A 21821-nucleotide genomic window follows, 5' to 3' on the forward strand; every position below is an offset into this window, starting at 1 on the left:
AATAGATTCACTTTTAGCAGATACTTATTATTATGGGAAAACAGTCACCTGCAGCTGACTATTTAAGTAGCAAATCACATTTTAGGTTACAACAAATAAGCTACAGAGTTTTTGGAGTTATTTATTAGAGTTATTTGGATCCCAAAAAATAATTAAACCATATGCTAACATTAGGCGAATTTCTTAACTGGTTAAATGAGTGTGGGACAAATATCTTTATTCAAACATAATAAATTATTCTTGTGATAATTTATAGTTCTTGGCATTCAGTAGGTTAACTTGATGGCACAAGGCAGTTAAATAATTCTGTAGCATCCACACATTTCTTGTTTTTGGGTTTCCCTGGAATCTGTTAAAACAAAGGTATGAAGTCAAAATAACTCAAATGTACAGAACACATAAAGATAATGATCTTTCTTTAAACTGGCCTGATTCATGTACTCACTCTGACAAATGTGGCAAAGTGCTCACAATTCTGTGTGAGGAGTTTGTAAGTAAACTCTTTGTGCAGTAAAGCATCTCGTCGTTTTTTAATTTCCTCCACAGGTGAAGGCCTGAGAGCGTGCTGGTTATTGCTCACTGAAACACGAGCTCCTTTTGGTACATTCATTTTAGACATGAGCTGATGCCATATCTTAGTTTCTCCAAGCAAAAGGTCACCACGAACTTAATTGACAAAAAATGTAGTTAGTAATGTAATCCATTACATTATTATTATTTTTTGCTATTTTGTGAACAATATGCTTTCGTGTAATCAAATAAAAAAAAAAGTCTGATTACAAGTATTTTAATCTAATTACTAGTAGGCTACTTAATTATTGGAAACTACTATCCAACTCTCTCTCTCTCCTTCTCTCTCTCTCTCTGTGTGTGTGTGTGTGTGTGTGTGTGTGTATGTGCCCCAACATGCCCCAAGTTATATACACTCATATAGTAGGCTATATTATTGTCTGGTATAGCATGATTATATTTTTATAGAATTAGTATTAGTACTAAAGTAAACGTTCTTGTGCTTACCAGCAACTGCAAAGTGAATGGCGTATCCATCTTCGTCGTACACGTCTCAATGTGAGTGGCCAATGGGGTACGAGAAATCGATCAAATCTCCGAACTGCATTGTGGATACAACCTGCTGCTGGGATGGGCAATAGGCTACCACATTATTTGTTTTCGATACGATACCGATACTTTTAATGGCCAGTATCTTCTAAACTGAACTTTTAGATTATGAAACGTATTTAATATTATGAGTACAATACACCTTAATTGCAACTTATTAGGTTATATTTTTGTTCACACATGGTTAAAATATGTTTACTGTAGTGGTAACCAAGGAAATCTACAAATACTATAGTTAAACTATGTTCACTTTACCATGGTTCAAGGGACTGCCAGTAACAGGCGGTTGCATGCATAAAATGCAACCTTTTTATTCGGACTTAAATTAATAATACAGAATAAAACATGAGCAATATGAACTTTTAACATTCAAATTTAAATAAATGTACTGCACAAACTAGGGTACAATTTCAATAGGTTTATTGTGAAATAACTCAAACATATAGCCTATGTTTTTTTCTGCATTGTTCTGGGCTTACCTTTCCAAAAACATAAATGCTTTCTCATTATATAGGCTACTCTTGGGAAACGCAGCTCTTATTTAAATGCACTGTCAGAAGGGAGTGAACTCTCTCTTTAATTGATTGATTGCCTTTCAACATTTGTATGAATTTATTTTTATTTTTTTTGCCGCAGAAGGTTTGTTTGTGAAGACATTGCAGTTTTAGCTACTCCTGCCACCCCTGCAGGGTTATTATTAATTTCACCGAATACACTTAGGATCTTATTCTTGACTTAAAGTTAAAAATAAATAAGCGTGTCACCTTTAGAGTTGGATGTCTTGTGACGGCATAAACATTCACAACACAATTCACTTTATTACAGTATTACCATGATGAATGAGTGACAATCAGCCGTCCAGAGTGACAAACCGTGAATTCATCTCATTATTTAAAGATGCAATCCATGAAAAATAAGCAAATGAAGCTGTTGATAGACATATCAGAGAGTTAATAAAGGAATCATCAAAGCTGTATGTCAACTAAATTAAACAGAAATGTATTTTTGTGAAGTATATATTCATTAAAGTCAGCTGGCAAATTACAAACATCAGTATTCTGTTTTAAATAGACTGGTTTGACTTTGGTTTAAATGGAGTCCACGTTTCTTCCGAATTATGCCTCCATGAAAATGTTTATTCATCTTCTTCACTCATATATCTTGATTTACACAAATTATGGCCGTCTTCCTCTTGTTCTCCTCCTGGATTGGTTTTGTGCATCTTTTATTTCTTGTGGTTGCCAAACTGTACAGCCATCTGGTTACTGACACAGCGGAAGGTAGCGGGCTGCACCTCCCAATACCTGATTGGGTTGTCAAAGAGACTGATGCCATTGTAGAACACCTTCTTCATCCCAAAACCCGTAGGGCAGAAGTCATCCGCCCCAACATTAGTGATGTTGTTTGAATGGAGGTAGACAACCTGTAAGGAGAGTGTTGTTTTGTTTATATAGTATAAATGAACTAGAATCAGTAGAATCATGTACACAAACACACCTGCAGATATTTCAAATGAGGCAGTCCACTGGGCACACTGGACAGACGGTTGTTGTCAAGGTGCAGCTCTCTTAGGTCGGTGAGGTAAGACAAAGCACCGTGCTCAATGTGGCGAATCTGGTTACTGCCAAGTCCCAACCTACACACAGAAAGAGAGGGGTTTTAGCCACTAGAGGACACCCAAAGCAAACTTTATATCATAAAAGTCCATGATAAAAGTTCAACTGAAGGGAAATGTTTCATTTTATGTTACAGTAGAAGCATATACAATCTGTTTACATATATTAATCCCACCAAACAAGTAGGAATGTGAAGGGTTTACCTCTGAAGCTGGGTGTACTGGCTGAGATCCACCAACTCTATGGCCTGAATCTGATTACTGTCCAAATGAAGCTCATTAAGACTACTGGGGAGGTCTGATAAGAATGAGACACATTCCATATGGAATCGAATAAGTCGCAATATTTTTTTTCACTCTGTAACACAAGTACACCAACTATTCTGTATATACATATACGATACAGGATACTCGTGAACCAATTTACTAATAACAAATATAAAAAATTCCAAAGAGGATGGCAGTAAGTTAAGTCAATGAATTCAATTTATATTCAATTTTAACCATCACTCTCGTTACCTTTTGGGATTCCGGTGAGTTTGGCTTCAGAAATGCGCAAGTAGTTAAGTTTAAGGTCCAAAAATGCTCCAGGTTCGAAACCACTGTTCTGGAGTGGATTACGACCCATTTCTGCAACATCAACCAGTGTTTGAAGCACAGATCAAGTCTTTAGTTTTAGTGCATTGTAATAGTGAAGAAAGCCACTTTACAGAACAACGTACAACCTCAGTGAGCAACCATAGACCTTAGTCAGGGTAGTGGCATATTACATTTTTGACAGGAATGAAAAAGAGGCTGTGAGGGATAGAAGCAAATACTGTGTTCAACGGAGTGTACTTTTATTCAGCTGACAAAGAGTGAAAAAAAAAACACTTTCGGTAGACAAAAACTCAGTGAAACAGTTTTGAAAATTGTGATCCCTCATCCATGTTAAATTCAAAATGGCATCTAACCTGACTAAGGTCTGTCGGACATCATTAATCACACACACAGACAAACACACGGTCTTACCAATGACATGCATGTTGTGGAGGCCCGAGAAGCTATATGCCTGCACCTTCTTGATATGATTGTCATGGATACGCAGCTCCACAAGGGATGGAGGAAGGTTTTCGGGGATGGAAGTCAGAAGGTTGTGCGAGATGTATAACTTCTGCAAACGCTTCAAAGGGAGGAATGCCTTAGGATGAACTTTGGAGATCTGGTTATTTCTTAACACCAGCGCCTGAAACAGGACAGGAACAATGAGGGAATTTTTTTTACCATTGAGGGTAATATTGGATTTATTTAATTTGAATTTAATTCACAAGAAGAAAGCAAATGTGATTATGATGCAAATTATAAAATGAAGACATGTTAGGTCTCACATAGAGGTTGGTCATTCCTTTAAAATCTTCCTCCCTGATCTCTGTGATCCTGTTGCTCTGCAGGTCCAACAGCAGTGTGTCTTTAGGAATATCATATGGCACGTAACCTAAACCTGTTAGGGAATAATGCACAAACAAACAAGATTAGATACATTGCTAGAAATGAGATATATGAAAAAAAAATCAGTATTGTGGATTAAATGTTGTTTAGGCTTTAATGTTGCTATGGTAATCTTTTTTTTTTTTCAAGGGTAATGGAAACTCAACTTGAAATCAAAATGACTCAATTTACTTTTTTAAATAAACCTTATGGTCTTGTATTGTGTGATTTATTAGTGCAAGTAAAAATATATAATAATTTTCTTCATAAAAATCTTTATTCATTAAAATATTGCAACTTGCTCCACTTCTAAAATGACTTTCCTTTTCAGATGACATCACCAGACCCTCCTATTTTTCTGCCTCGCCCCTCCAGCACCTGTCTCCCTTCTGGTATGCAATGCCCACATTTCATAATCCAATGATATGCTGATGAATAAAATGAAAAAGTCCTGCCCTAATTATTTTTTCTTGTAAAAAATTCAGCAGTCACATTATGAAAGTAAAATATCATACAGGCACATGCTTACTTTAGCAGCTATAAATGGCGGCCTACAGCATTAGATGGATGATGGCATATGAGGAAATATCTTTCTACTTCTTACCAGAACTGGCCAATCCAAATCAAGTTCTCCAGAGAGCTGTAATAAAAGATGCTATATCCATCGAATACCCCCACTTTACAGAATTATAATGCCTTTAGAGAGTAGGAAGGCAGTTCATTTAAGAAACAGTTTCTTCAGGATTAACCATCTGAGTCTTTGAGTTCACTTGTAAACTTTTCTTTGAGCTATAATTTCGGAAATGTTTGGTAATTCTCTGGGCTTCGGGACTGTGTGTTTGCTGTGCTCTGTTGTTGTGTGCTAGCATTCCCCTCTAAGCTTCCCATATAATTAAGATGGAGCTAGATGACCATGGCTCCACGTAGCACATTACAACGTGGGGAGAGAAAAAAAAGAGGAGAATAGCTTATTTTATAAACTTCATAATAGCGAGATAGGAAAGAGGGCAGTTGTGCTTGGGTGGTACCTGGCATCCACAGAAACTGTCCATTTGCTTTTAAGTTCATCATTCCTGGTGACCGACATCATAGTTTATGGCACGTTTGCTGTACCGAGTAGAATAAGCAGAATGTCTGTCTTCTCAGGTGACCGAACACACACCACATGTGCTGTCTGATGTGGATGGGCCAGATTAGCGGTGTGTCTGAATTGGTATCCGTTCTCCAGCTAAATATGACCCTGATCTCATCCAGGCCTTTGATGTGGATGTTAAATCCTGACATTTCTATTTAGCTTTCAGCCAAAACTTCCTGCTCACTTTCCCTACTTTCAGCAATTACGTTGATTTATATTTGATGTAGTTTTATATATATACACCTCATAACTCATATTCAAATAATTGTGTTTCATACCACATTCATTCATACCACATTTTAAAAATCTCATGGGAAAAAAGATAGAACAGGTCTTTCATCTTTGCTTGATGTCACAGACTAGTAATTTTGGGATAGGACGCAGATATAAAGGGGATATCCTGTAACTCAAATCATCTTAATCACAAACCAGTGTAACTTCACTCTTTACACCAGTGGTTACCAAATGGTGGGTTGCAGCCCAAACACGGGTTACAAGAATAAAAAAAAAAAAAAAAAAAAATATATATATATATATATATATATATATATTTTTTTTTTTTTTTTTAATATATAAATATATATATAAATATAATTTTTTTTTTTTTATACCCAATATAAATTTGGGTCTAGAAGCCAAACCTCTTAGACTAAGCAGTTATTATCTTGTCTGTCTATACCAAGATACTTTTTCAAACACATATCATCTTAAGCCCACCTAAATCCGAGCACTGTACGACTCTGAGGTCGCACCGACAGCCAAATGGGCATGTAGGATGTTCCGGTTGGTAAGGATCCACAGCTGACCCTTCTTCCTCGTCCTTCATCATCATCATCAGCTCTTTCATATCAATGTCCTTGTCAAAGTCCCAGAATCCTTTTTGCTCAAAGGGAAGGGCGGAAGAGTCAAGTGGCAGGTGGGCAGTGCAGAGAAACAGAAAAGCCACGAGGACCAACAACATGGTTGCTACGTTTTTAATCTGTGAAAAAAAAGAGAAACACAGAGGAAGTAAGCCTTGAAAATATGGCAGTGCGATTGTTTTCCAGGCTTTTTTAAAACCATAAATACTACTTTGTATCCAAAATCTGATTCTGGTAAAAATCCATCATTCTGTGGTCTCATTAAGCTTTGAATATGTAACCGCCTCATTAACAGTCACAATAAACCAATCTGCTCTGCACATCTACAACAGGGAAAATATCTCATTGTAACTAAAACTAAAACCTGAGACAGGGAAAGACTTGTTTGGGTCAGATGCATCAACGTGTGCAAATGTGTATTTTTATAACCTGTCTTCATGCTATATTTAAGGTCACTTTTTTCCGCTCCCAGAATGGGTGTAACATCATCTAAATGTATTTTTGTGTCCTTTGTGTCGCTAAATTACAGCTGAAACCACACTGATGCAACGTCAGTATGAGATGAAGACAGAGAGCCCACTAATGCCCTTTTGGAGCATTTGATAATTTTCTTCTGCAAAAGAAACATTTGACAATTGTACAATCAATGTAACTAAATTATAGATGGGACTTGACTCACTAATAATAACCAAAAGCAGTTCCATCCTAGAGGAAAACTGAATTGCTCTTTCATAGCTTAGGGGATTTTGTTTAATTTAAGGATCAACAGTCTCAGATGTTTAGTCTAAGATTCCTTAGGAGGTTTAAAAATTAAAATAAATGAGAAAATTGTTGACATACAATGACATTCAATGATGAGTGTTTACTATTTTGTATTATTAACACACTATTTTCTTTTTTTAATACTGTAAAGTTTAATACTGACACAATAATAAAAGCCATTTCAAAATATGAATAAATACTACAATTTTATAAATGCTCCTAAAATAGATAAAATATGATACTAAATATACTTTTTTTAGTGTGCAGACCCACTGATGCACATTTATTAGATCCTGAGACCATCTAGATCTGCAGTAACTAGTTCTTTTTTTGTGCCACGTGTTGTGCGTGTGGTTTTAAACTGCCTCTGAGCTCTTTCTCTCCCTTTAAATTCACTCCCACACCCTTTACCACAGAATGGTCGAAGAACCACATTACTGGCAAGTTTAACAGATTGTTTTTAGAGATCCTGATTCATGCGCTGAAATAAAGGCACTGAATATACCAAAATCATATCCTCTTAAAATATGACAATGTAATAAACTGACAGACCTAATTTAAAAGCACACAAAATGTTCACAAGCAATGACAGCCAGATTTTACCACTGTAAAATTCTACTAATAGCACAATAAGAATGCTGATGAATGAAACTTTTTGTTTCAGCTCTTTAAAATCTTTACCTCAGTCAAAATTAGTTTGCACCTACTTGTCTACTTATGAGCTTGATGTAGATGAGTCTTTTTTGTTTTATTTTTTAAAATAAGGTTAAGATATCTAGATTTTTCTTTAAAGATGTATAATATCTAAATGATGCCAAATTGTCAAGCAAAGCTGAATTACAACTCATATTAGAGAGATGAGATGGGCTAATTAAAGACTACATTACTGAATGTTGTCAAGATTACAGAGGTGACGTGGAGGACTGAATGACACTACAACAACATTTCTCAAGGATTTTAAAAACTAGGGGTCTTTTTTAATGAGCTGAAATAAGCTTTTCGAAGAAATGAGACAGCTTCGACAGAAACATGCTAGCATGGTAACTCATCAGGTGCACAAATCTGGGGAACAGGTCAGGAAGATCAATAAGAGCATCAAAGCATCTTACCTGTCGTGTGAGATGTGTTTGTAGATGATTTCTTCTTTCCAAGGTTTCTGATGGCAGATAGATTTATAGTTTGATCATTGTTTGGATGACTGTCTGTTATGTCCTTGGCTGTCAGCAGTCGCACAGCACTGAACAGTACCTGCAATTCAAAACACAGGACAGCTTGCAAAAAGAGGGGTGAAAAAAAGTGTATTTCAGACATTCCCACTTAACTTGTCTTTCCCTCCCACTGTGTTTCTCTTTCTTTTTGGTTGAAGAGAGAGAGAGAGAGAGAGAGAGAAAGAGAGAGAAAGAGAGATAGACAGTGTGAGTATGTGGGCCAGTAATTCCACCAAAATGCTATATAGTTAACAATTGAAGTTTAAGATTTTCCTTTATCGAACATCCAGGATACATATTAGTAATAACGTGATGTAACCATCCATATTTGCATATATTTGTGAAATGGGACATATATATACATATATATATATATATATATATATATATATATATAGAGAGAGAGAGAGAGAGAGAGAGAGAGGGAGGGAGGGAGGGAGGGAGGGAGAGAGACAGGCAGATGATAGATAGATAGATAAATAGACAGACGGACGGACAGATAAGTGCAATGTATTTACATGGAAGTGTCTGTATGAAATGCCAAGACCCACAATGAATACATGTTATTACAGACTTCCAGGTTTTCCTCCTAAGACTGATGTTACTCAGGGATATGCTCTTTTAATATAAGGATGTTTTTCTTGATGGTTTAGGAAATGGTTCACGCCCTGGACATGAAGAGCAGTCACAGAAATATATACATCAATGAAGAATCAATGTAGGAACGGCCCAAAGAAAATAAATCTGGGACAGAGGCCTGCTGTGAAGTAGAAAAAGAAAAACTTATGGTAGTGAGTTACCACTTTAAGAGAGTTTCTCCGGACAGAAATAGAGCAACCAGAGAGTGCCACAGCCCAGTGTGCTAGTCTACAGCGTCATAATACAGAATGATGGACGTGCAACTCAGCACTGGGTGATGCTCTGTGATGTCTGCATCTGCTAGGACGAAGCAATATCAAACTAGCAAGACAGAAACTGATCTGCTAGTTCATATATTTTTATCAATCAACTAAATGAAGCCAAAGAATCAAGAAAGTAGGGCTGTCAATACATTAAAATAAATGTATAATTTTGCTGGCCTTGGTTGTAAAAAAAAAAAAAAAAAAAAAAAAACGAGAGCTCAGCATTGAATGTAAATGTACATATATATATATATATATATATATATATATATATATATATATATATATATATATATATATATATATATTTTAGACACACATATATGTACATAACATTTCGAATTAATTTTTAATTATTTTAGGATTTACGTCTACTGCTGCCACCTAGTGGGTCAATGAAAGAATCGTAAATCAGCATAGAGCAGAACATAGAACAATGTAGAACATAAGCTGCAAAATAAACTCCTTGAACACATACATCGGGACAGCAGCGCATCATTTTCATCAGACATGTGCTTATAATATTAATGATAAAAAATAAGTCTTTCTGACTCGACATGAATTGTCACCTCTCAAATTTATTGTAGTTTGTAACAGAGATAACACAAAGTCACAGAAAACACACAACATCACAAAACTGAACATAAAAGTCCAAACCTTTGCAACTAAAAAATTGTTAAAATGGTACTAAAATGAAAATATGTGATGCACTGCAGTTTAATCAAGAAATAAGTAGACCTTAGTATAAACCTGATATATGCTTAAAACCTTTTGCATATACGTTGAAAAAAGAAAGAAATCCTTGAACATACACACGTTTGCTTTATATGAGATTGTAAATTGTGAACATAGAGGTATGAAACAAACCAAGACAGACATTACATATGATAACAAACAACAACAGACGTACAAAAAAATATGATGCCAACTGCAACAGAAAAGATGGACATTTGGCATCATGTAAATCTGTGCAACAGGCCCTCAAATCTATTAAGGCATGAACACAGCCGATGCTAACGTCAAACAGCAAATGTCTGCAGTAGTTTTTAGTTGTAGTACAGCAGAAAAAAAGCATGTTCATGTGTGACCCTGAAGAGACATTCAGAACACAACTTAAACAAAATGTAAGGCCTCTGGTGTGAAAAGGGAGTTGCATCTTTAACTTTATTTCACATAAAACTCTGAATTATGCCTTCAACTGAGATGCACTGTAAACTACAGCCCCCAAAAATGCTTTCATTCCTGGTGCTCTTCGTATCTCTGAGGCCGCAGAAGGACGCTCTGGTAGGATTTGATGCAGGAGAAGGCTATTGGTGGAATGAGGCGGCGGTCGATCAGGTTGTACTCCAGGTGAACAGACATCAGCAGGGAGTCCTCACGGGCCGTAGTGTCACACAACGAGTTCATAGTGATGTGGCTATTGAGAGAAGATGAGGTTAAAACAGACAGACCAACAGACAGACAGACAGACAGACAGACAGATTGACTTACTTGATGTAGTTGTGGTTCAGTCTCAGGTGCTGCAGGTTCTTTAACTGTAGAATGCCTCGTGGGATTGACCTGAGCTGGTTATGGTCCAACAGCAGTTCACTCAGTGAGTTGTACAGGCCCCGAAATGACACTTCATTTATCCCGTCTTCACGCAGACGGTTGTACGAGAGCTGCAGGGAGTCTAGACCAGGTCGCAGGTGGCCGAACACATAGCCAGGGATGCGCTCAATTTGGTTGTGATGCAAGATGAGCTGCTGTAGACCAACCGGCAGGAAAGAGGGAACGTGAACCAGCTTATTGTGGGAAAGGTCCAAATACTCCAGTTTCCTGTGGATAAAGGCATTTTTGAAGATTATTAATTATAGTTATGAAATACTTTATTATATACTTAATAATGCATTTTATATTATGTAAGTACATATTATATATACATATACATTTGTTCACAGTGACACTAATAATTTAGTTGCCAAAAAAAAAAAATTTTTTTAAATAAAATAAACTGTTATTTATTATTAATGGATTTTTGATCAAATCAATGCAATGCAGCCTCAATGAGCGTAAGAGGCACCTTTCAATTTTTTTTTCCAAACTGTATAAAATAAAATTATAATGTACAATTACATGATTCTGTACATCAATAATGATTATTTGAATAATAAAGTCCTAAAGTATGTATGCACATTGATTTGGTACTATATACATGTAATCATAGGCTAGGCTTGACATTTTTAGTTTTCAATTATTAGTTTTTATACTCTTTATTCACCATATAAATTATAGTAATTGTTCACAAGGTGGCACATAACAGCATAGACAGAGGCAGGCAACTGTGATCTAAACTCACAGCAAGTGTGTCCATGCTCTTGGATGAATGCGGTCCTCTCGGATTCGGTTTTGGCTGAGGTTCAGGACTCTCAGGTTTGTGGTCTTGTTTAGGAGCCCTGAATGGATCACCTCTATCTTGTTGTCAGAAAGGTGCAGCTCCTAAAGAAATTACAAATCAACAACCTCCATTATATACTATATAATGGAGGTTTTTTCCTTTTGAGACATAAAATGTAACTGACCTGTACTGAAATAGGCAGACCAGAGGGAATAGCCCTGAACTTGTTGTCATCCAGTCTTAAGTAAATCAGCCTTCTCAGAGGCTTGAAGGCCAGAGGAGAGACATTTCCATCATGGAAATAATTATCCTCTAACTCCAGTGTCAGCAGCTTGGACAAACCTGAGGCAAACATAACATTAGATTACCAGAATATGGCATTTACTCTTAGTTTGTCATATTTGCCGGTATTTGGAAACTTAAAGGGATATTTCACCCAAAAATGAAAATCCTGTCATAATTTCGGCATTTTTCACATAATTTTGGAAGTCAGTGGGAACCATCAACTGTTTTGGTTACCCACATTCTTCAAAATATCTTCTTTTGTGTTTAACAGAAAAAAGAATTCAAAGCTGCCAGAATTTTCTTTTTTGGGTGAACTATCCCTTTATTAGAAGCCCAATTATGTTAAATTTAAATTTTAGAAGTTTGGGGTCAGTAAGATTTTTTTATATTTTAAAAATACAGTAAAAAAATCATATTGTGAAATATTAATAAAAAATAAATGTTTATTTTGTATATAACTGTCTAAATAACTGTCTATTTTAATATATTTCAAATTTTAATTAATTCCTATGATGGCGAAGCCATTACTCCTTCAGAAATTATTCTTATATGCTGATTTGGTGCTCAAGAAACACTAAATATTTCTCGGGGAAACAGATTATTTGATGAAAAGAAAAAAGAAATATTTTCTCTCTTTTGTTCAATTTAATGCAAAAAAAATTTGAAAAATATCCCTGAAGATTGATTTCGGAATGTAACATTTTGAGACATGTTAGAGAAGTGTAAGAATACTGGGGTCATTTTCTTAAGAATTTACACTCCATTTAAACTCATTGCTGTCTAGAAGAATCATTATAATGGCAATTGAGGAGGGAGATCAAGACCCTCAATAAGCAGTTCAGAATAGCAAGTGCTGAAGAAAGGAAGGGCATACAAGAGCTAACTAGTGGACTTTGAGGGCAACTCTGCAGACTGAGAAGGGCAGAAAGGTCTCTCAAAAACTGAGGAAAGAGAAGGAGGTAAAGCAGGCTCAGTTCATTTAGCACCCATACAGGTTTACCAAAACCCTGCTGGGGGAAGCAAGATCTGGAAGATTGACCAGCCCTAAAGAAGTTGTGGAGGAGTTCCTGAAGGAGAGCCACAGTGACAGCCTCAGGAACCAAGCCTGTGGTGCACACCCAAAGATCAGCAGAACTGCTGAAACTCCTGAGAAAGAGCTTGTTACCAGTGAACCAACATGGAGAGAAGTCCAGGATATTGTGCAGAAAGCCTGTTCAGCATCTGCCCCAGGACCAAGTGGTATACAGTATTGTTCAAAATAATAGCAGTACAATGTGACTAACCAGAATAATCAATGTTTTAGTATATTTTTTATTGCTACGTGGCAAACAAGTTACCAGTAGGTTCAGTAGATTGTCAGAAAACAAACAAGACCCAGCATTCATGATATGCACGCTCTTAAGGCTGTGCAATTGGGCAATTAGTTGAAAGGGGTGTGTTCAAAAAAATAGCAGTGTCTACCTTTGACTGTACAAACTCAAAACTATTTTGTACAAACATTTTTTTTTTCTGGGATTTAGCAATCCTGTGAATCACTAAACTAATATTTAGTTGTATGACCACAGTTTTTTAAAACTGCTTGACATCTGTGTGGCATGGAGTCAACCAACTTGTGGCACCTCTCAGCTGTTATTCCACTCCATGATTCTTTAACAACATTCCACAATTCATTCACATTTCTTGGTTTTGCTTCAGAAACAGCATTTTTGATATCACCCCACAAGTTCTCAATTGGATTAAGGTCTGGAGATTGGGCTGGCCACTCCATAACATTAATTTTGTTGGTTTGGAACCAAGACTTTGCCCGTTTACTAGTGTGTTTTGGGTCATTGTCTTGTTGAAACAACCATTTCAAGGGCATGTCCTCTTCAGCATAGGGCAACATGACCTCTTCAAGTATTTTAACATATGCAAACTGATCCATGATCCCTGGTATGCGATAAATAGGCCCAACACCATAGTAGGAGAAACATGCCCATATCATGATGCTTGCACCTCCATGCTTCACTGTCTTCACTGTGTACTGTGGCTTGAATTCAGAGTTTGGGGGTCGTCTCACAAACTGCCTGTGGCCCTTGGACCCAAAAAGAACAATTTTACTCTCATCAGTCCACAAAATGTTCCTCCATTTCTCTTTAGGCCAGTTGATGTGTTCTTTGGCAAATTGTAACCTCTTCTGCACATGCCTTTTTTTTAACAGAGGGACTTTGCGGGGGATTCTTGAAAATAGATTAGCTTCACACAGACGTCTTCTAACTGTCACAGTACTTACAGGTAACTCCAGACTGTCTTTGATCATCCTGGAGGTGATCATTGGCTGAGCCTTTGCCATTCTGGTTATTCTTCTATCCATTTTGATGGTTGTCTTCCGTTTTCTTCCACGTCTCTCTGGTTTTGCTCTCCATTTTAAGGCATTGGAGATCATTTTAGCTGAACAGCCTATCATTTTTTGCACCTCTTTATAGGTTTTCCCCTCTCTAATCAACTTTTTAATCAAAGTACGCTGTTCTTCTGAACAATGTCTTGAACGACCCATTTTCCTCAGCTTTCAAATGCATGTTCAACATGTGTTGGCTTCATCCTTAAATAGGGGCCACCTGATTCACACCTGTTTCTTCACAAAATTGATGACCTCAGTGATTGAATGCCACACTGCTATTTTTTTGAACACACCCCTTTCAACTAATTCAACTAATTGCCCAATTGCACAGCCTTAAGAGCGTGCATATCATGAATGCTGGGTCTCATTTGTTTTCTGACAATCTACTGAACCTACTGGTAACTTGTTTGCCACGTAGCAATAAAAAAATATACGAAAAACCTTGATTATTCTGGTTAGTCACATTGTACTGCTATTATTTTGAACAATACTGTACCTTATAAAGTATACAAGAGATGCCCGATGCTCCTCCGCAGGTTATAGAAACTGTTGCGAAGGTTATGGACAAAAGGTATCATTCCAGCATCCAGGAAAAGAGCAGAGGGGTGTTTTGTACACAAGGAAATGGACTCTTCCGACATCAGTCAGTTCCAAACCATCTCTCTCCTAAGTGTCGAATGCAAGGTACTCTTTTCTGTCCTGGCAAAAAGGATGACTACATACATGGTGAAGATACATCGATACATCAGTCTAGAAGGGTGGCATTCCAGGTTTCTCCAGGTGCTTGGAACATACGGGCATCCTCAACCAGCTGATCAGGGAGGCCAAGGGTAGCATAGGAAATCTAACGGTTGTCTGGCTCGACTTGGCTAACGCATACGGTACAATCCCACATGGCCTCATTAACACAGCTATGGAACACTACCATGTCCCTTACCACACCAGGGGTATAATTACCAGCTACTTCAGAGGATTCAAACTATGGTTCAAAACTGCCCACTTTACAACTCAGTGGCAAGACCTGGAAAAGGGAATCGTGACAGGCTGCACCATCTCCCCCATCCTGCTTGTCATGGGAATGAACCTGCTCATAACAGCTGCAGAAAAGGAATCCAGAGGGCCATCAATGGAGTCTGGCATCTGCCAACCTCCAATAAGAGGTTTTATGGATGATCTTACTATAACAACTTCAACCCATGTGCAAGCAAGATGGATCTCGAAGGCTCTTGAAGATGGAGCAACATGGGCTTGGATGAAAATCAAACCAAGGAAATCAAGAAGTATGGTGATTAGAAATAGGAAAGTGACCAGCGAGTTCCAGCTGTGAGTAAAGGGGGAGACGATACCATCAACTGAGGAAAACCCAATTAAGTGCCTAGGGAAATGGTATCACACATCCCTGACCGACAGATGCAATGTTTCCAGGACAGAGAAATAGGCAGAAGCATGGGAGAGTAAGATCGAGGGGTCAGAATTGCCAGGAAAGTTCAAGGCCTGGCTCTTCCAGCATGGCCTGCTACCACGGCTTATGTGGCTACCGACAATCTACGAAGTACCTATGACAGCAGTGGAAGGAGTCGAGTGAACAAATACCTTCGCAAGTGGCTCGGAATCCCACCAAGCTTCACGTCAGTAGGTCTATACACCAGGTCTAGTCAGGTATAGCTGCCCTTATCATCAGTGGTGGAGGAGATCAAGGTGGCAAAGTGCCGGCTTGTGATGATGTACTCAGAAGAGCAGGTGTCACTACGAGATCAGGATGCAAGTGGGTGGCTGACACATCAGTGGCACAAGCCAAAAGTGCATTGAAGCTGAAGGAGATCATCGGGAACCCATGTGTAGGGAGGCAAGGATTCGGATCCATCCACTTCCAGCTGTGGGGAAAAGCAGACCCAAGGCAATGGAGGGACATGATTAAAGCCAAGGTCTGACACCTGGAGGAAGAAAGGCGCAGGTCTAGGGCCATCGATCTTGGAGTACAAGCTGCCTGGACGAAGTGGGACCTGCCGAAGAGGAAGATCACATGGCCTGAGATCTGGAGACTGGAGCCCTTTTGTATCTCCTTCCTGCTCCGTTCAGTGTACGACACCCTTCCATCACCCAGAGGACCCATCATGTAGGCTATGCAGAGGGAGGGGAACAATGGCGCACATACTAGCAGGATGCAAAACAGCCCTTAGCCAAGGAAGATACAGGTGGCGCCATAACAAGGTTCTCTGTGCACTTGCTGACATCTTGGAGCGGGAGAGGCAGAAAAAGCGCCAGACCAGTACAGGGCTGAGGACATGCATTCAGTTCATCAGAGAAGGGGAGAAACCAGCAGCCCCCAAGAAGATCAAAAAGAGCCTCTTGCAAGCAGCACAATCCTGGGAGAAGGGGGTGGACCTGGGAAAGAAACTAGTCTTCCCCCAGGTTGTGCAAACACTGCTGAGGCCGGACATGGTCTTATGGTCTGAGGAGGCAAGGAAGATAATCTTGATTGAACTGACGGTCCCGTGGGAAGATGGGTGCAAGGAGGCCCATGAGCGGAAAAGTATCAGGACCTCGTTGAGCAGTGCAGGGCCAAAGGGTGGCAGACCTGGCTATTCCCGATTGAGGTCGGGTGTAGGGGTTTCCCGGCACAAGTCTGTGTGGAAGACACTCACTGTTTTGGGTATAGCAGGAAGGGAAAGGAAGGTAGCTGTCTGCAGGTTGGGTGAGGCAGCAGAAAGACCGTCTTATTGGCTCTGGAGTAGGAAGGAGGAGGAGGGCAGTGTCTGGCAAACAATGCTGACCCGCCAACTGGAGGGTGTTGTGTTTCAGGGTTGAAACACCCCGTGAAATTTGGACGCCACCTGATGACATCTTCTCCTGGCTGAAAGCTACAGTCATGCATTACAGTCAATGACTGAGTAAGATAGCATCAGTTCAGATGTTTTCAATAGTAATAGTAGTTATAAAGTGATTTGTCTCTCTATACTTATGGGCTCTCTATAGCTAGCATACCATAAATCACTCGAATAAGCATGAACTGACTGTCAGGTTGACAAAAGTAATTTTAAAATGTCCAGATTAACCCAACATGAATTTTTTTAGTGGACTGTGGTTTTGTGTTTACCCTGAAAGCTGTGGGGAGTGAGACCACTGAGTTTATTATCGTTGATCTTCAGCTCCACCAGCGAGGGAGGGAGAGCCGGCACTTTAGTGAAGATGTTTCCATCCAGGTTCAACCTCCTGAGCTTCGTCAAGTTCTGCAACAGGTCGAAAAGAAACTCATGACACTGTCAAAGCCAGACTGGAAATATTTCAAAGCTTTCTTCAAGTCACAGAAGTTACACAGCACAGATGTTCAAAGTTCACCTGGCATGAGGAACAGACATTTACCCAACAAGATACCGAGCACAGGTAAATACAGAAGTACAGTGAACATGCAAAAAAAACAATGTTCTGCTCTGTCATATATATGTCACCTGTACAACCTGTGCTTGGTGCGCAGTAAATATGACACACAGTTGAGAAAGGAGAAAAAAGATTGTGTTTCCTTTAAAGGGGGTAATATCTATTGACTGAAAATTCCTATGTTCACTGCAGCATCCTGGTGAGAATTGTGTCAGTGATGTCAGATCTGGCATCTTGCAAAAACACGTCAGCTACTCGCTAAATTTCAAGCTTGCACTGTGCCACACCATAAGGCCTGATAACTCACCATTGTAACAGATAACTGATCACAAACCAGTTTCCATTTTTAAAGATCTACATTAATCTGACCATTATTAGAGTCCAAAAAAACATCACAACCATTGTTATGTGATACAGTATGTGTCAGTACACTTGGTAATATAATAATGTTTCTCAGACTGCATCTCACCCGAAAAACATTTGGTCCCAAAGAGAAATCATCCAGCTTGTTCCTGCTGAGGTCGAGCCACTCCAGGTTGGGAAGACCTGCTAGAGCATGTGATGGGATCTTGCTGATTTTGTTATCTGCAAAATACCAGAAAGACGAGAGTTATTTTTCACCTCTTTGTAGATAATGGTATACTCTGTTTACATTTCTCACTTCTCAGAGCCAGCTCTTGCAGTGCCACATACAGAAAATCATCTGATGGACAAACAATGGGACACTGCCAGATTATGTTAGAACACAGTAAAAACATCCAAGTACATTGGTTAAACTCCAATAACACAGACCCCAATTTCCAGACTCTAAACCCCCTCTTAATTTAACAAAAATTTTAAAGGTTTGTACAAAAAGTAATTTCCATCTCACAATTTGTACATGTATAAAATTTTCGTATGGCACAACTTCATATCTCACAATATCACAAATATTTAATAGTTTTCTTTAAATATATATTCAAAACTTAAAAAATCTTCCTAACTCACATTTTGCAACTCCTGGATTTGAGAAGATTTTGAAAGTTTTTTTTAAAAAAAGGCTATCATGCTGACCAATGCTGCATTTATTTGATAAAAAATTCTGTAAAAATCTATTGTTAAATATTTTTACAATATATAATAACTATTTTCTATTTTAATATATTTTAAAATGTGATACATATTTTGTCAACACTTTTTTGATGAAGAGAGACTTCAAAAGAAGTATAATCTTTTGTAATAAGGTAAAAAGATCACTTTTGATCAATTTCATGCATTTTTGGAGAATTAATTTCTTTTAAAACACACACACACACACACACACACACACACACACACACACACACACACACACACACACACACACAACTTCTGAACAATAATGTATATATATTATATAAGGAATTAGGTTTAGCCTACATGAAGAAAAAAATATGCCAATGAGGTAAGAAAATACACTTAATTCAAGGTATATTATCTAAGACAAAGATGCATCTACATGTATTATCTTATAATACACGTAAATAATTATCTGTCTTCATGAGCAAGGTGAACTGCTCTCACCTCACCTGCAAGAAAGAGACTCCTGACCCCTGCATCTTTGATGATGGGCATATGGGTAAGGCGAGTGTTTCCACAAGCTATAAGAGACTCTGAAAGCAGGCAGCCTGCTGGGAGAGACTCCATATGAACAGAGGTGTGGACGATTGGACGGCCAATACCTCTATCCACCGGTCGCCCACTTGGGGCTGGCAGTGGCCTTCCAGTGGGCAGTCTCACAGATTTTCTTGTAGGAAGAGCAAAGGCCGGTTCTACTCGTGGTGTGGCTGGTTTGAGTGTGGGCGGCATTACTCGTCTTTCTATTGCTACAGGGCGAAGAGCAGATCTGAACACCGGAAAGCTGCGGTTATCATCGTCATCATCATCACTGTCACTGTCGTCCTCAAGATAGTCATCATCATCATGGTCATCATTATCAAAATGGACTGGTCTCATATACTGAGGTCCTGTGGCTATTACAGGGGTCTTAGGTGGTTTACCAGGATCCAGATTCACAATCACCTCCTGGTTTTTCTTCACTTGCTTCTTAGGGACATTTGAGGGTGCCTGAATAGACAACATAAATGTTTGAGAAGAATTAAAAGAGGTAAAATTGGCTTGAAACTACCCTAAAGTGGTTTGCTATTCTTAGCTGGTTTGGTTTGCTGGTTTTACACTTTTAGAATAAAGGTTCTTAATTGGCATTGATGGTTCCATGAGGAATTGTTAACATGCATAGAATCTTTCCATTGCACAAATGGTTAGATTATAAAATGTTCTTCACACCAAGAAAAAAAAAGGTTCATTTCAGAACTGTGAACTGAAAGGTTATCTAGTTATAAGGTTAGCCTTTTTTTTTGAAAGAGTGTAGAGTGGTTTTAGATACTTTTCATCTCACAACAATGAAAGACTAATAGGCCGACCAGGTAAACCAGCTTAGCACCAGCATAGCCTTAAAAGAGCAGACAGACCACCCTAAACCTGTTAAAACCATCAAATACACATCTAAAGGTAAGTAAGTACAATAATGAGGGGAAGTATGAAGTATATGAAGCATAGTACATTTTCTCATGCACATCTACATACTTCTTTGGCTGGGATGACCACCATCCTGTTCTTCTTTGGTTTCACCTCCAGAACCTCCGTCCCCACAGATGGTTTTCTATTTCCTGTCAGTCTGTTTTTCAAGCTTGTTTTCCACGCAGATGTTGGACTGGACTTGCTGGCCACAGACTTCAGGGTGGGTGAAGCTATACATGGTGTGGCAAACAGAAAATCATTACCCACCAACAAGCATCCCACTCCCTTATGGCACCTTTCCCAGCATTGGATTACACCACAATATAAGTCAATGTTTTACATAATTTCCAGCCTGTATCACTACTGGGATGAGCACCGTTCTCTTTAGCTATTACTACAAATGGCTAATCCAATTACTTTTAGAATGTAATTCAACAACAACAAAAAAAAGGTAGAATAGAACTAGACGTACTGTTCAAAAGTTTTCTAATGCAAAATATTTGTATTTCAATATTCTATTAATCAAAGAATCCTGCTGCTGAGAGATAGAGAGATGATGGTTCCCAAACCTCTGGCCGGGCAGGGGATGGTTCGGCAGCTGACTGCTCCATTTTTACACTGGCACACACTGCAAGGCTCCGGGGACCAGACAGCCCCCTCAAACAGAGAAATCCCATTCACCAAGCACTGACTGCTATGGTCTGGCATGCACCCAAACACACAAAATTTCAGAATTCTGCACACAGTGGCTCCAACAAGCAATTGTACACTTAAAACATATATAAACAATATAATATAATATAATATAATATAATATAATATAATATAATATAATATAATATAATATAATATAATATAATATAATATAATATAATATAATAATACTAAATTTAAAAAATATAATTTATTATTAATGTAAGATGTCAGTTTCCTTTAAGTTAACAAAGGTGTCCTAGCAACAAAACAAATTCTGTAAATTGTTTTGCCTTGTATTTGTATTGTTTGTGTATTTGTGTTCTCTCAAATAAATGTTTTGTTTATAATGCACTGACATTCATACATTTTTAAGTATGACTTTTGTCCAAATGTTTTTATTATCCAAATATTGGATAGACCTCTGATCCATTCTCTCATATCATAATTCAGCGTAACCACTTATTTTTTAATTATAAAAAAAAAATTCTGTTCATTCTTTGCTTAAATTACTACTTTTTTGACAATTGCACAATAAATATAAATCTAAAATCACAATGTTAGAAAACTGTATCTTCTTGTCGAATCTTATTAAATAAAATGCTATAAGCATTACTCACCTGGAAGGAATGGGCTATCATACTCAGGTGCATCTTCAGCAGATAAGAATCGTCTGGAGTCCCTCTGTCTCTCTCTTCTTCTCTTTTCTTGTTTTCCTTCAGCCGCTAAATACGCTAAACACAGACACAGACACAAAGCTAAAAGCTTGTACATTGTTAATGTGTGCCCGAGTCAGTTCAGGTATGATCTGCTAGAAACAGCTGTCTCGACGACTCTGAGGGCTGCACCTTCTGAAAGGCCAGTTATATTCTGCCTCTGGAAATCATGTTCAACCCATCACCCGTCCCTCAGAAGAATACAAAAAAGAAAAAGAAATGCAAAGGTGAGAGCAGAGAGTGAGGAGGAAGGAATGGAACGGAAGCAGGGGAGTGAGAGGGAAAAAATAAAATCAAAACAGTTTCAACAAAGCGCCTCTTTCACTTGGCCTGAAGACCAACCGCCTCTCCTTTCCTTCTCAACGAACGCCCCACAGTCCCGAGAG

General features: G+C 38.3%; 2 protein-coding genes across 2 annotated transcripts; both read right to left on the bottom strand.

Annotated features, from left to right (window-relative positions):
• Positions 1-2342: 2342 nt before the first annotated feature.
• On the bottom strand, positions 2343-8228 carry LOC113093572 (biglycan-like). The gene is made up of 8 exons (XM_026259262.1): positions 8068-8228; positions 6054-6315; positions 4102-4214; positions 3746-3959; positions 3254-3364; positions 2939-3032; positions 2617-2755; positions 2343-2542 (listed from the first exon to the last, which is right to left on the bottom strand). The coding sequence occupies exons 2-8, from the start codon at positions 6295-6297 to the stop codon at positions 2345-2347; spliced, it is 1113 nt and encodes a 370-aa protein (XP_026115047.1). The 5' UTR covers positions 6298-6315; positions 8068-8228; the 3' UTR covers positions 2343-2344.
• Positions 8229-9653: 1425 nt separating this feature from the next.
• Positions 9654-21575, bottom strand: LOC113093573 (extracellular matrix protein 2-like). Its single transcript, XM_026259263.1, has 10 exons — positions 21340-21575; positions 20596-20727; positions 20093-20256; positions 19036-19573; positions 17958-18073; positions 17208-17340; positions 11630-11787; positions 11407-11546; positions 10560-10886; positions 9654-10485 (listed from the first exon to the last, which is right to left on the bottom strand). Exons 1-10 carry the CDS (start codon positions 21491-21493, stop codon positions 10305-10307), a joined length of 2043 nt encoding a protein of 680 aa, XP_026115048.1. The 5' UTR covers positions 21494-21575; the 3' UTR covers positions 9654-10304.
• Positions 21576-21821: the final 246 nt, after the last annotated feature.

Source organism: Carassius auratus, unplaced genomic scaffold (genome assembly GCF_003368295.1).
Source record: "Carassius auratus strain Wakin unplaced genomic scaffold, ASM336829v1 scaf_tig00215076, whole genome shotgun sequence".
In the NCBI taxonomy this organism is placed as follows: domain Eukaryota; kingdom Metazoa; phylum Chordata; class Actinopteri; order Cypriniformes; family Cyprinidae; genus Carassius; species Carassius auratus.